We start from the raw sequence: 14,372 nt of genomic DNA on the forward strand, positions 1-14,372 counted from the left end.
TAACAGTAAGTAGTTTGAAAAAGAGGCAAGAGGACCTCAACAGGCACTAAGAAAACATTCATGGTTAAAAAAAAAAAGTTTCTATAGCTCACTTTTCTCCAGGGTAACTCACAGCCCAATGCTATCTTGGGCCATCAACAGAGGCTGACACCAACTTATTCATTCCAATGGAAATATGTTTGCTGCTTGTGTGCGTGCGTGCGTGTGTTTGTGTGTGTGTGTGTGTGTGTGTGAGAGAGAGACAGAGAGAGATGTTGATGATGAGTGAGCAAGTATCATTTGAAAATGAAAGCACAGACACCTTGGGGGCACAGAATCATTCTCCACGTTTTATTATTTCAATGTATTTAAACAAAAGGACACATTTGGCAAGTAACAACAAATCAGTAATTATGAAAACAAGAAGAGGTTTTGGTAGGCAGAACAGAATGGAGCTGCAGGATTCATGTTTCGTGGTCTGGAGTTTACTTGAGCCTGATATGTTTCTTTTCCAACTGATAGAAATATTTCTACTTTGTTATGAGGCAAATGGCTCTACTGGCTGCCTAATTTGAATCCACTAGCTCACAAGACACAGAAAAGTCTTGAAAAGAACAACAAATATGGGGGATAATCAACTGGCATGCGATTCCAATGGAATCACAAGGCTCCCATGGGAAACAGTTAAGTGAAAACCAACTGTCTGAGGAAACAAAAAAAACTATTTATGCAGTGGTGGGGCACAGAAATATTTTAATGCCACAACTAGCAACAGCAGTTGGTAGGATGGAGTGGACCAATTCTATACAATGCACCAATGATGGACCACATTGCAGTCTAATCAAGGAACAATTTGCACGGACAAACCTTTAGTTGTTCACAATGGAATCTTCATATGCCTTAAGTATAGTAAACCTATAAAAATAATTACAAACTGTTTCCCCCAAGCACAGTACCAGCACTTTTTCCCCAGTAGAGGGATGAATCCTGCTGGGAAAGGGTGGTTTTCAGCCAGAAAATGTGCATGTGGGGGAATGGTTAAGAAACCTCCAGTCTTCCACTTCAGATGGCAGCCTCAGTGGCTGCACAGTAGAATAAAAGGAAAGAGAAAAATTAAAGAACATGTCAAAAAGAACCATATCTGACATCTGGTGTCATTCTGCCCTGAGCTGCATGTAGATACACAAGAGGCAGGCACTACAGTGCAAGAAATCACATGCCAAGCCAGCTATTGGATCACAAATAATAATTAAAACAAATACCTGAGCACAGAAGGCATAAGCAGCACTGGATTCTAGCACTGTATTCCTTGTGCTGTGGCTAACAGAGGAAACTGCAGCTGAACAGAGCAATGCAAAAAAAATTCTGAACCTTGGAATTTCACTAGGCTGTGTCATTTTAGTTACTTTTCCTCCTGCTCGATAGTGCAGTGTGGGCACTGTGACCTCAAGCCTCTCAGTGTTGGCAAGGCATCAAAACAAGGTATACAAATCAAGGTAAGATAGGGCAATCTGGCTAAAACTGTGGAGGAGAGGCATATGCAGCAGGTGGAAGGGAATCTGAAGGGCTGGCATGAACCCAGTAGCTGTTTGCAATTATATATATAATGAGAACACCGTTAATTAGCCAAGACCCTATATTTGAGGCCGTTTTTCCAGCTTCATGATGGTGAGCATCTTGTATGAAATCATTTGAGGATTCAGAACCAGAACATTAAAAACTAGTAAAGGAGGAAGCATTTGAAAGCATAACAACACAGTAGTTTGGGAAGCATTGTGACTATTAAGTAACAAATGACAAATAGCTACACATTCTATCTAAAAACAAGAAGGTGAATAAGTAGTCTAAATATCCAGGAGACAAACGATTCCAACCGGCGAAATTATTCACTGTAATATATGCTCAGGTAGGCCACTAAATTCCGATACTTCCTGAATTCTTTGTCTGTAATCAGCTACAATAGATACAAATATGGATACACTCAGTGGTGTTAGAAAACTACAGTACAATAACAATAAAATACTAGCATTTTCAGTCTAATACTTCCATCTCACAACAATTGTTTCAAACAGAAAAATTCCCCCAAAAGAAACAGATGGAGCAAGCCATTACTTTTCAGACTATCATGTATCAGAAGGAAGCCTGACTCCTATCCATGCAATAGGTTTTTCCACTAGGAACATTTAATTGTGTCAATATTTCCAAACGGCTTCTATCCATGTCCAGATAAAACCACATGATAATTTTGCTTCTAAATTATTCTTTATTGTCAGTAGAGACTAATCGCTGCCACCCAGAAAGCAGGCCAGCAGCAGAATCTTTTCTCATAACAGAAGTTGTTATGTTCTGGGGAATTCTACTGGGTAAATTGAAGGACTCCCAAGCAACAGCCCAATCCTATCCAATTTTCCAGTGCTGGTGCTGCTGAACCAATGGGGCATGCACTGCATCCTGTGGTGGTTGCACTGCAATGCAACCCCAAGGTAAGGGAACAAATGTTCCCATACCTTAAAAGGGTCTCTGTGACTACCTCCCCACCGTAGAATGCAGTGCATAGCCCACTGGCATGGCTGCACTGGCACTGGAAAACTGGATAGGATTGGGCCCTAAAGCTACAATCCTAACCACACCTTCCTTGGAGTAAGCCCAATTTAATTTAATGGAATTTACTTCTGAGTAGACATGCATTGGATTGCACTGTGTGTTTCATACCTCAGTCCTCAGTGTCCTCTTTGGTATTGCTGGTACTAAAGACCAGTCTGGAGATCCAAACTTTCCTGGCCAGGTGACGTGCCTGTGTGGCATTTTGTAAGGGTCGTAAGTGCCAGGTCTAAAGAGAAAGAGACACACACAATCCTTCAAATATGCACTGGACTAATGTAATCCCTTTATACAATGTACTTTACACGTGCCCAAGGCGGTACAACTAGGGATGTTGTCTGACGTCATCTCCCTTCTCTGTCAAAAAATTCCCCAAACTCTTCTCAAGATACTTGCACGCTGTCATCAGACTTGGAAGTGTGGGTCTTTTATTTACAGGGAAAAAGCAAATGCTTTTGTTCCTTCTATCCCTGTCAATAGAACTGGAAGTCCTGCACTTCCAGGTTTGACAGCAGTGTGTGAGCATGGCAAGGAGGGGACTGATCCTGTTCTTGCTTGAGCATGCAGGAAGCAATCATTGTGGCTTGCATCAGTGGCAGGCGGTGGGAGGTGACAGCAGCAGACATGGGATGAAAGACACCCTGAGCTGGCCACCCTCTTGGTCATCTTGCAATCTGCTGTTGTTTCAACCTATATCAGCTGGCCTCATGGATGGGTTGGTCCTGCATGTATTACATGAGAACCCAGGTCTACCCAGCAGGTAGATCTGGACTCCAAATCCAGATGGGAGCCCAGGTCTACCTGTCTAGAAAAGGGCTCCAGAGGATGGTCAGAATGGGAGCCCCGGTCTACTTGGCTGGTAGATTTGGGCTCTAAGTCTGGATGGGAGCCTCAGTCTACCCACTCAGCAAACCTTGGCCACAGAGTGCAAAGTTCAACCCACCTGGTTGACGTGGGCTCTGGAGTTAAGTTAGTGCTCATACCCCCCCTAAACACAAACACTGGATCCACCTCTGTGTCACTCCCCAAGGGTGTCACCTTGCTAACACCTTATTGGTTCCATGCTGTGTCATAATAACATCTCTTTGGCTCTTTGAACAATCAGATTCATTGGTTCGTTTTGAGTTAAGGAAATTGTACTTTGTTACATAAGACAGTTGCATTTTTGTGTTCTGGTTTTTCAGCCATAACTTTTGATAGAATGGAAACATATCACTCCAGTTTGTTTCATTGCATTCTGCTGTAAATAATGCAATGTAAATAATCAAATTGTATATAACATAATGGTATTATTCCTAACAACCATGATTTTAACTATTTTGGTCACTAGTGGTGTCACCCTGAGGGATCGCCTCCCACCCCCTGCTAGCTGCACCACTGATTCAGAGGCATACTGCTACTGAACCTGCAGGTAGTCTTGAGGTACCTTGGAAGAACTTAGGTATCTATTTCCTGTTCAAAAATAATCCAGGTAAGTCAAAACACCAAAGAAAAAACAAGAGATGGTTGGAATAGGAGATTCATATAATTTCCTGAAGAACACAAGTAGATTAATGCTGGCTATTTGCAACCATCAAAGCCGTAGAGGAAACCGTGACTTATAATAACAAGATCTGAAAAACAGACATTTACATTTGGTTCTGCAAATCATTTTTTAAATGTGTTCACATGAAAAATTCCACTCAGTTTAGTTTAACCAAGACTGAGGGATAGATGAATAGGAAGAATTTACTGCTGCAACTACATGGGGTCCTGACCATCAACTGCTAAGTCTGAGGGCCACTTCCACATGACAAAGTCCTGATAAATCAGACTTTATTTTCATGGAAGTATCTGCATTTTGTGATGGGTCTGGATGACTTTGGATGCACTGTCAAGGGAGTAAGCCTAGTAAAGGGAGTAAACTCCTGTAAACACATATTATTTCCAAATAAACATGGAAGTTTATTTGAAATAATTTCCTTGGAAACTCTTGAAATTGGGTAATAACTCTGTGCATTCTTCGTGGTCCTATCATAGCTGTCAGTAATTCAGGACATAAAAAACAGTACCCAGGGAAAAGTTCTGAATCTGGAATCTTTGCTGGAAATCGTGGCAAATTGCTGGAAAATACAGCATGTGAAGACAGGTGCTTTAACTCTTGGATCCGTATTACCTGGTATGCTGTTGGAGCAGGAGTCTCATGCTATAAATTGAACATATAAAATTAAGTTATGTGAACAATTATGCAGATGATGATGATGATGATTAAATATAGGACATCTTTATATGCCCCAAGTAACATTCTATTGTTTCCCCTCCCCACAAATGCCATGATGCCAAAATGGCTATTGCTGCATCCTGCAAGAGGGGCAGTTGCAGAGATCTTTTCTGGGTAAGGTATCATTTGTTCTCTTACTCAGGTGTAAGCCTCCACAGGGTGAAGGGGTCTACTTGGACCTGCGCTAGCGAATTTGTTTGTGCAGGTCTGCATAGACCTGTGCCGTGAGATTGGGTCTAGGAAGGGAGCTAGGATTCAGCAGCAGCAGCAGCTGCTGCTACCATCAAACCTGCCCCATTCCTGGACCTGATCTGCCCTCCCCCTGCTCCTATCACTCCGCCATTTTGTCCTGTCCCTGTTTCCATCTTGTTCTATCCTCCTCCCACCCTTTTCCAACCTCCGCTATCCTACCTGCCTTTGTGGGTGACTGGTGATACTCCAGTGCGCAGGGGAAGGCTTTGGCCTTTCCACCGGCACTCCAGCAGCACATGAATTCACATTTTTTACAACTGCCATAAAGCAGTCGCCACCAGTGGAACACACATTCCACGGTCAGCAGGCCTGCAAAGGACTGGGCTGTAAGAATGTTAGCTTGATCTTTCTTTATCTCTTCCTATACCCCATCAGAGCAGGACTGATTCTTTAGAAGTTCTGTTGGTATTTCTGTTTCACAGGTAAGCCAACAGTGGTGAGGAAAATTCTCTTTCACCTTATGACGCTTAATGCACTGACTGTAACAGAGAGTATCTTCATGTGTCAGGGATTCATTTTCAATTTGCTTAACTGGCTTGATTAGAAGTTGGTTTTACTTTGCATGTAATGCGTGATTAGGGCTACTTCTGATGAGTGTGGAGTTGGAAACTTAAGAACAGATTCTGCTTTGCAAATATAAAGCTGTTTTATCTTGAGTTGAACATTGGTCCATTTAGCGCAATACCATCTAAACCAGTGATTTTCAACCTTTTTCGTCTCATGGCACTCTGACAAGTTACTAGAATTGTCAAGGCACACCATCAGTTTTTGACAATTGACAAGGCACACCATGCTGTTGGTGGGGGGCTCATACCCCCTATTGGTCCTATTAATAAATGACCCTCCACCAAACTCCCTCGGCACACCTGGGGACCATTCGCGGCACAACAGTGTGTCACGGCACAGTGGTTGAAAATGGTTGGTCTAAACCAATCACTTTATTACAAAACCCTGAGATTCCATGGAAGTCAATAAGATTATCTCAGGACCATTCTAGAGAAACTATTTGCTGACTTTAGCTGCAATTTTAAGGACATCTGTGCTTGTGTCAATCTCATTGACTAAAATCAAGATTACTCTGAAAAATCTTGCCACAGAAGCGAAATATTCCCACCTCTGATGACAATGTGTTATTGCAGGTTGGGGGCTTATGTCTATATTACAGCACATTTTTACTCAAGGGGATCAGGACTTGTATTACAGCAAAAATAATGATAGCGGACTTTACCTTGCTTTGTAATCCAAAACGTGAAGCTGTTCTTGCACCCATACTGTAACCTTTAGAACTCTCTGGTTTGTGAATCAGGCTGTATAGAAGAGTTGTTCTCTATTAAACAGAATAACATCACTGAAGTTATGTGGTTTTCCCATAACAGACAGAACAAAATTTCTAAGGGTGCTGGGTCTCAAACATGCCTAGAAGTCAGGCAGAAGGAACACTGTAATTCTGCATGTGACTGAGGATAGAAAAGCAGTGACCGGGTAGTGTTACAAAGAGCCTGTGTGGAAGCATCCACTGATTTCATGTATTCTGTGTCATCCATTTTAAATCAGTTGTGGATGGCAGCCCCAGATACACAAGCTACAAATTTTCTAAGACAGGGATGGTAATTTATAATTAGAATTCATGCAACACAACAAGGGCCTCATTTTTGGAAACAGTCCAGTGAGTACTAAAGCATTCAATTTTCTTTCTTTACTTCTAAGTGAGAATCACTAGAGCAAAAATACACAAACAGTAAAGTTTACCTCTGCATGGTTATAAGTTCCAGGTCCACGTTCTGGATCACCTTTAATTGGTACATGCTCATTGCCTAATCGGTCTGGAGGCTGAATAAATGGGAAAATTTTCCTCGCCTGACATGATCCAAATGAATTTCGCTTCTGTGCCTCTGCAAACCCCAGGAACAATTATGAGTGCCAGTCAGAATATTGTCTGTCTTCACAGCATGTGCTGTAAAATTAAGGATGCAAAAAATGGTATGATGAGATCTTGTCTCTAGTGCACTGTATTATATGAAACGGAGCTGGCCTTAAGCTGCCTGAGGCAACTTCATTGGCATACCCCCACTGAAAGCCCTTCCAAATGACTCTATGTACTTGAATATTGGAAGTACCTTTCCAGTGCTTCTGAGTCTGGAATCAAGACCTGTGTGGGGCTTCCATTTACGGAGTCCCTTCTGGCCCACACAGCTGGCAGAAATGTGTTCTGGAATATCCTGTACATGCGTGGTCTGAATGGTTGATTTCTGGCAGATAGGAAAGGGATGAACTTGACCAGTGGTTCTCAAACTTTTAGCACTGGGACCCACTTTTTAAAATGAGAATCTGTCAGGACCCACTGGAAGTGATGTCATGACCGGAAGTGACATTTCAAGCAGGAATCCTACCCAATAGGAATTAACTGAAATAGGAATTAATTAATAGGAATTAACTGAAACAGTTCCCTTCAATGTTTGAATTCGGCCTGCCAGGACCAAGGAAAGCTTTATGAGCTCCCTTTGTTGTTAGGGTGTTAAATGTACAGTAAGTGCAAAATGAATGTGAACACCGCTGTGAAAGGAAATTTCTTTTTGCCTGGATTTAACTGTAGAGGGAGACACATGCAACAAACTTTAGGGGCATTTACTTGCGCTATTCTAAAGATCCAACCCTATTGTGTTTACTTAGAAGTAAGTTTTACCACATTCCAAACTTTCATCACAGTCAAAAAGCCTGACTCCAGAGGAAAAGTCCATTTGCTAGTGCAGTCCAGACCCTTTGTTTGCTGCAACAGATTCACAGGGTTTCCTTTTCTGGAAGTTGTTGCCAAATTAGTGTACAGAGGGACTGAATAGTGAGATTTTGTGGCAGACTGATTGTTTGTGAGATTTTGTTTGCTCCCAAGTGAGCCTTTTGAAACAGTCACCAGAGTCATGGAAACTTGCCCCAGGAATCATCCCTTCTAGAAACTTGCCCCAGGAATCATCTGTAGTGTTTAGGGATTCCATGCACACAAGGTGAAAGTGGTTCTCTGAGGCTAGAAATCCAGACAGACAATTACTGGCATGATTGACAAGGGCCACCCCAGAAAAGTTGTGTGTGTGTCTATACACACGCACACACACACACAATTGGCAACGGCCACCCCAGAAAAGTTGTGTGCATATGTGTGTGCATGTATGTCTACACACACACACACACACACAAATGGCAAGGAAAGTTGTGCATGTTTGTCTATAATCTAATGGCAGCAACATATATTGAATTTCTGGTACTCATGCATTACAGTACAGTATATCCAAATTCAGCATGGCCAAGAGCCCAAAACCTATGCATGTCTACTCAGAAGTAAATCCCATTACAGTCAGTGCAGCTTACTCCCAGGTAAGTGCGGATAGGATTGCAGCTCAAGTGCGCACCAACCAGCTGGGAGCGGAAGGAGACCAGCCCGCTCAACCTAGCGCAGCCCGGGACTGGCTGCGCACCGCTCGCGCGCCCACGCCAGCCAATCCCCGCCCACCTCACCTGTGAGCTCCCAAGCCAGCAGGCGCTTCCCGGAGAGCATGCTGAAGCGGCTCCTCTTGGGTGCGTAGCCTGGCTGTTGCCATGGTGTCGAGGGCGGGCGCAGCTGCGATGCGTCTCTGAGCTCTAGAAAGGCTGCAGGGGAGAGAGCTGTCAGTCGGACGCTGAGTGGGCGGCGCTCTTTTGCTGTTGCAGGAAGAGTCCTGGCCGGGTGGCTTGTAACACGCAGAGTGCGAGAGTTTAAGGCAGACACACACACACACGCGCGCGCACTGCGAGAGTTTAACAGACAAGTCCTATGCAGGTCTACTCAGAAGTAAGTCCCATGATAGTCAATGGGGCTTACTCCCAGGAAAGTGTGGATAGCATTGTAGCCCAAGCCACACACCCAGTGAGAGTTTAAGGACCCAATCCTATCCAACTTTCCAGCTTCGGTGTAGCTACAGTGCGGCCCTGTGGCAAGGGAACATGTGCTCCCATACCTTGAGAAGGCCCCAGTGACTGCCCCTCCACCTCGGGATGCAGAACACACCCCACTGGTGCAACTGCACCGACACTGGAAAACTGGATAGGATTGAGCCCTAAGGCTGCAATCCTAACATCACTTTCCACTTGACCATGACAGGTCCTCTCATGGATTGAGAACTGGTTGAAGGCCAGGAAACAGAGTGGGTGTCAATGGGCAATTTTCACAATGGAGAGAAGTGAAAAGCGGTGTGCCCCAAGGATCTGTCCTGGGACAGGTGCTTTTCAACCTCTTCATAAATGACCTGGAGACAGGGGTGAGCAGTGAGGCGGCAAAGTTTGCAGACGACACCAAACTTTTCCAAGTGGTGAAGACCAGGCGTGATTGTGAGGAGCTCCAGAAGGATCTCTCCAGACTGGCAGAATGGGCAGCAAAATGGCAGATACACTTCAATGTCAGTAAGTGTAAGGTCATGCACATTGGGCAAAAAATCAAAACTTTACATATAGGCTGATGGGTTCTGAGCTGTCTGTGACAGATCAGGAGAGAGATCTTGGGGTGGTGGTGGACAGGTCGATGAAAGTGTCAACTCAATGTGCGGCGGCAATAAAGAAGGCCAATTCTATGCTTGGGATCATTAGAAAAGGTATTGAGAACAAAACGGCTAATATTATAATGCCATTGTACAAATTGATGGTAAGGCCACACCTGGAGTATTGTGTCCAGTTCTGGTCGCCGCATCTCAAAAAAGACATAGTGGAAATGGAAAAGGTGCAAAAGAGAGCGACTAAGATGATTACGGGGCTGGGGCACCTTCCTTATGAGGAAAGGCTACGGCGTTTGGGCCTCTTCAGCCTAGAAAAGAGGCGCCTGAGGGGGGACATGATTGAGACATACAAAATTATGCAGGGGATGGACAGAGTGGATAGAGAGATGCTCCTTACACGCTCATATAACACCAGAGCCAGGGGAGATTCACTAAAATTGAGTGTTGGGAGAGTTAGAACAGACAAAAGAAAATATTTGTTTACTCAGCGTGTGGTTGGTCTGTGGAACTCCTTGCCACAGGATGTGGTGATGGCGTCTGGCTTGGATGCCTTTAAAAGGGGATTGGACAAGTTTCTGTAGGAAAAATCCATTACGGGTTACAAGCCATGATGTGTAAGTGCAACCTCCTGATTTTAGAAATGGGCTATGTCAGAATGCCAGGTGCAAGGGAGGGCACCAGGATGAGGTCTCTTGTTATCTGGTGTGCTCCCTGGGGCATTTGGTGGGCCGCTGTGAGATACAGGAAGCTGGACTAGATGGGCCTATGGCCTGATCCAGTGGGGCTGTTCTTATGTTCTTATGTTTCCTAGGAGTAAGTCCCACTGAACACAATAGGACTTACTGCTGAGTAGACCTGGTTAGGATCGTGCCCTAAGCCACATGCACAGTGTGAGACTTTAAGCCACACACACACACACACACACACACACACACTGTGAGATTGAGAGTTTAAGCCCCTCCCCACACAGAGTGAGAATTTAAGCTAGTGTTGTTTTTCTTATATGCATCCTGGTTATTCCTCTCCTTGTTTTTTTATACTAAGTACATAAGAACAGCCCCGCTGGATCAGGCCATAGGCCCACCTAGTCCAGCTTCCTGTATCTCACAGCAGCCCACCAAATGCCCGGGGAGCACACCAGACAACAAAAGACCTGCATCCTGGTGCCCTCCCTTGCATCTAATGGCTGCTGGGGGGAGTCACAGCAGCGGTCCATCTAGGGCAGTGCTGCAATTCTGACAACAGAGAGAGAGAGAGAGAGAGAGAGAGAGAGAGAGAGAGAGAGAGAGAGAGAGAGAGAGAATGGGATTTCCATTATACATTTTTCCTTACTTAAGTCCTCAAGTTTTTTGAGGAGCTTGAGGCAAAGGTTACCTGCGCTTAAGCCATTTCTGTCCAATGTTGTATACCCAACACAACAGGGATCATATGTCTACATCTATGGGCTGGCTAGGCAGAAATTTAGCATCCTTTACTGCTGTTTGCATATCTTTTTAGTTCTTAAAGGGACATCCTTGATTTTTAGATTTTGCCCTTGCTGAGCCTGCATGGCTCCCCCTCCTCATGCCCTCCATGCTCTTAAAGGAACATCATTATTTATTATAGTACTGCATTGCCAGTTTTGTTGGTGTTCAGTTTTGTTCTGTTGCTATAATTAATTGGCATAGCGGGAACAGTAACCCCCAAGACCTGCCCGCTTCACCTACCTGTCCACCTTGGCATCTTGTGCCACCATCACCATCACTTCCTGTACCGGCTGCAAATGGAATGCTGGGCCCTCAGCATTCCCTCCACAGGCCATTAGAGGAGGAGGAGGCAGCAGCAGCCCTGGACACCAAAAGGAGGATGGGAAGAGTTTACCTCCCTTCCTTGGTATCCACTGCTTCTGCTGCCACCTCCTCCAATGGCCACTGGAGGCCAGTGGAGGGAATGCTGTCAGATATTAACATAAGGGAGACGTCAGAAGAAGGGTAAAAGAGAAAGGCTATGCAGTTGAGGTCTCTGAACCTGTACTTTTTTTTTTAAGTCATCATTTTTAACTGAGAATGGAAAGCACATTTAAGGTGCAAGGGGGGAGTAGCAGAATAAATTTAAGAAAGGATGGAGATGCGGTTGTTCATAACCAGAGAAGTCCTGCTAGAACAGGGTGGCAGGTGCATTCCCCAGCATCATAATCTGTTCCTCTGCTGTGACCAACCTCTAGTTCTTCCTGAACCCGTGTTTAATTGAACTAGCTTTTATGAGTGATTTATTGATTGACTGAAATGCTTCCATTAATCAATTTGCTTTTTAAGGTGAGTTCTCTCTTCCAAGGCACATGTTAATTGTAATGCAGCTACAATGTGCTTCTTCCCTTTGCTAAGAAGCTGTAGGGGTCAGGACAATTGGCCAGCAGTATATTAGTGATTTGGACTGCTGTGTCTCTATTATTGCTTTTAATATCTCTCTTTGGGAGTCACTTGTCTTGTGTGCCTCTTAAAGGCCATTTGCTCTGCTCCTTTACCTTTCTTAATGGTCTCTTCTGATGGCCCTGTGGTCCAAAAGTAACCTTGATAGCCCTGTTGTTTGGGAATCCAAAAATCAAGAGCCAGTTCTTTTGTTCAGCAAAATGTTTTCAGAACCATCCTAGTCTGGCTTCCTTTTATTTGCATCTCTGTTACCACTTAACTCTTTTCTGTCCCACTGTCAATCTCAGACTTTTCCTTCCACTGGTGGCATGTAACATTCCTGGCTAGAGACTGCTTATCCTCTATGTAGCTGTCTATTGGAACCTGTTGACTTTGTGGTAAGTGTACCTATGAAATATTAGGAAGTATGAAAGCATTTAGATGGAAAATTGTATTGTAACAGGTTCTGTGGACTAATTGTATTTACACACTTACCTGCCAACTGCTCCACCATGGTTCAAAGACTGTTTCAAATGAGGTGTGGTAGAAAGACATAAAACAAACAGGAGCAGATGAGAATAGCACCTGACTGTGTGCTTTCTTACTCATTGTTTTTTTCAAGGTCATTGTGATCTTCAAACCTGACATCATACAGGCTATAGAACTGTTGCCCTGGAATCACTGTAGTCTAATTATGACACATACTTTCACATGGACTTGTTTTAATCTGTTTGCTGTTTGAGCTAAGCCTTATTTGATTTTTATTTAAGTTTTGAAAAAGCAGCAGCTTTTTTGGTTGTCCAAGGACATATTTCACTTATTGGGAAGAACCCTGGTTTCAGTTGCTTAGAACAGGGGTGTCCAAACATTTTGGCAGGAGGGCCACATCATCTCTCTGACACTGTGTCAGGGACTGGGGGAAAAAAATTAATGAATTAACTTTTAAAATTTGAATAAATTTACATAAATGAATATATTAGAGATGGAACTTATATGAATGAATGAAGGTCTTGCAGTAGCTCATGCCCTATAAAAGGCCTTGCACAAAGCACAGCTAGTTTTTCCTTTGCTGCCACTGCTGCATCACAGACGTGATACATAAAATAGTGGAGGGAGCCCTCGTCCCACAGTTTAGGTGAGAGGCCGAATAGTCATCCTCATGCTGAGAGCAGTTGCATTGGGCCAGCATGGGCTCCAGCAAGGCTCTGGAGGGCCAGAGGCTCATTGGAGACTGGGAGTTCCCCGAGGGCTGGATTGGATGTCCCTGAGGGCTGCAAGTGCCCCCTGGGCCGGGGTTTGGGCACCCCTGGTTTAGAATATGAATGGTTAAGGTAAGATTGTTGCCAATGTATTTCCACCATTGCTGATGCTTTATAGCAAATGAAATAAATTTACAAGACCCTGTGGCTGCAGGCATTTCTATCATTGTGATATCTTCCTCCATGTAGAACATGCCAACATTTTTAAAATATGCTTTTAAAACAGGCTTTGCCAAACTTCTAGAACAGGGGTGCTCAATAGGTGGATCGTGATCTACCAGTAGATCGCGAGGCAAAATGAGTAGATCGCAGAGTGCCGACCCCCCCCTTCAGGTGCCTCTGGGAGGAAACGCCGGGAGTAAGGCCCATTGTACTCAATGGGGCTTACTCCCAGGTAAGTGTGCCTAGGATTGCAGCCTCACAGCCTAATCCTAGGCATGTCTACTCAGGAGTAAGTCCTGTTATACTCAGTGGGGCTCAAGGTACACCAACATACATTGTACACATAAATGTTATATGTTATGATGGCGCAAACATTGTAAAAAAAACTCTGGTAGATCTCCGGGCCTTGCTGGGTTTCAAAGTAGCTCTCGAGCCAAAAAAGTGTGAGCACCCCTGTTCTAGAACATCTTATAGCACATAACATTTTAAGCATGTTACTAAACACTCAGAGTAGCCAACCAGTGTTTTGGATTGTATATGTGGAACAAGCAAATGTTTTTGTAGTTTCATCTATGTTTCCATCATTACATGATATCCCAGAGGGTGTTTCTCGTCATGGACAAAGAAGAACTGAATGTCCTTTACTAGTTCTCTTTACTCTGATGACTTCAGGTCATTTCATTATGTCTCTGGTCATGAAGGATAATTTATTTTGTTAGAAACACAAGTATTCTGTAGTGCTAAGGCTAATCTGGGGTTTTGAAGCTCAGTGGTGTAGCTAGAAGGGGTGCAAAGCACTAAGTTTTGCTGGGAGCCTCACTGTGGTGTGCAAGTGGCCCCTCCCTTTTGGAGCCAGGCATATACCTCCATTTTACTCCCCCCAGCTGGAATGGTGCTGAGGGGAAGGGGCTGTTTGCATATAGCGTGGTGAAACTTGCTTTGGGTAATTCTGGGT

General features: G+C 44.1%; 1 protein-coding gene across 1 annotated transcript; it reads right to left on the reverse strand.

The window, feature by feature from the left end:
- Positions 1-363: 363 nt before the first annotated feature.
- CIMAP3 (ciliary microtubule associated protein 3) lies at positions 364-12,510 on the reverse strand. Its single transcript, XM_066624654.1, has 8 exons — positions 12,492-12,510; positions 11,316-11,436; positions 8,600-8,811; positions 6,842-6,984; positions 6,321-6,419; positions 4,632-4,765; positions 2,692-2,809; positions 364-1,933 (listed from the first exon to the last, which is right to left on the reverse strand). The coding sequence occupies exons 1-8, from the start codon at positions 12,508-12,510 to the stop codon at positions 1,862-1,864; spliced, it is 918 nt and encodes a 305-aa protein (XP_066480751.1). The 3' UTR covers positions 364-1,861.
- Positions 12,511-14,372: the final 1,862 nt, after the last annotated feature.

Source organism: Tiliqua scincoides, chromosome 4, assembly GCF_035046505.1.
Source record: "Tiliqua scincoides isolate rTilSci1 chromosome 4, rTilSci1.hap2, whole genome shotgun sequence".
Classification (NCBI taxonomy): domain Eukaryota; kingdom Metazoa; phylum Chordata; class Lepidosauria; order Squamata; family Scincidae; genus Tiliqua; species Tiliqua scincoides.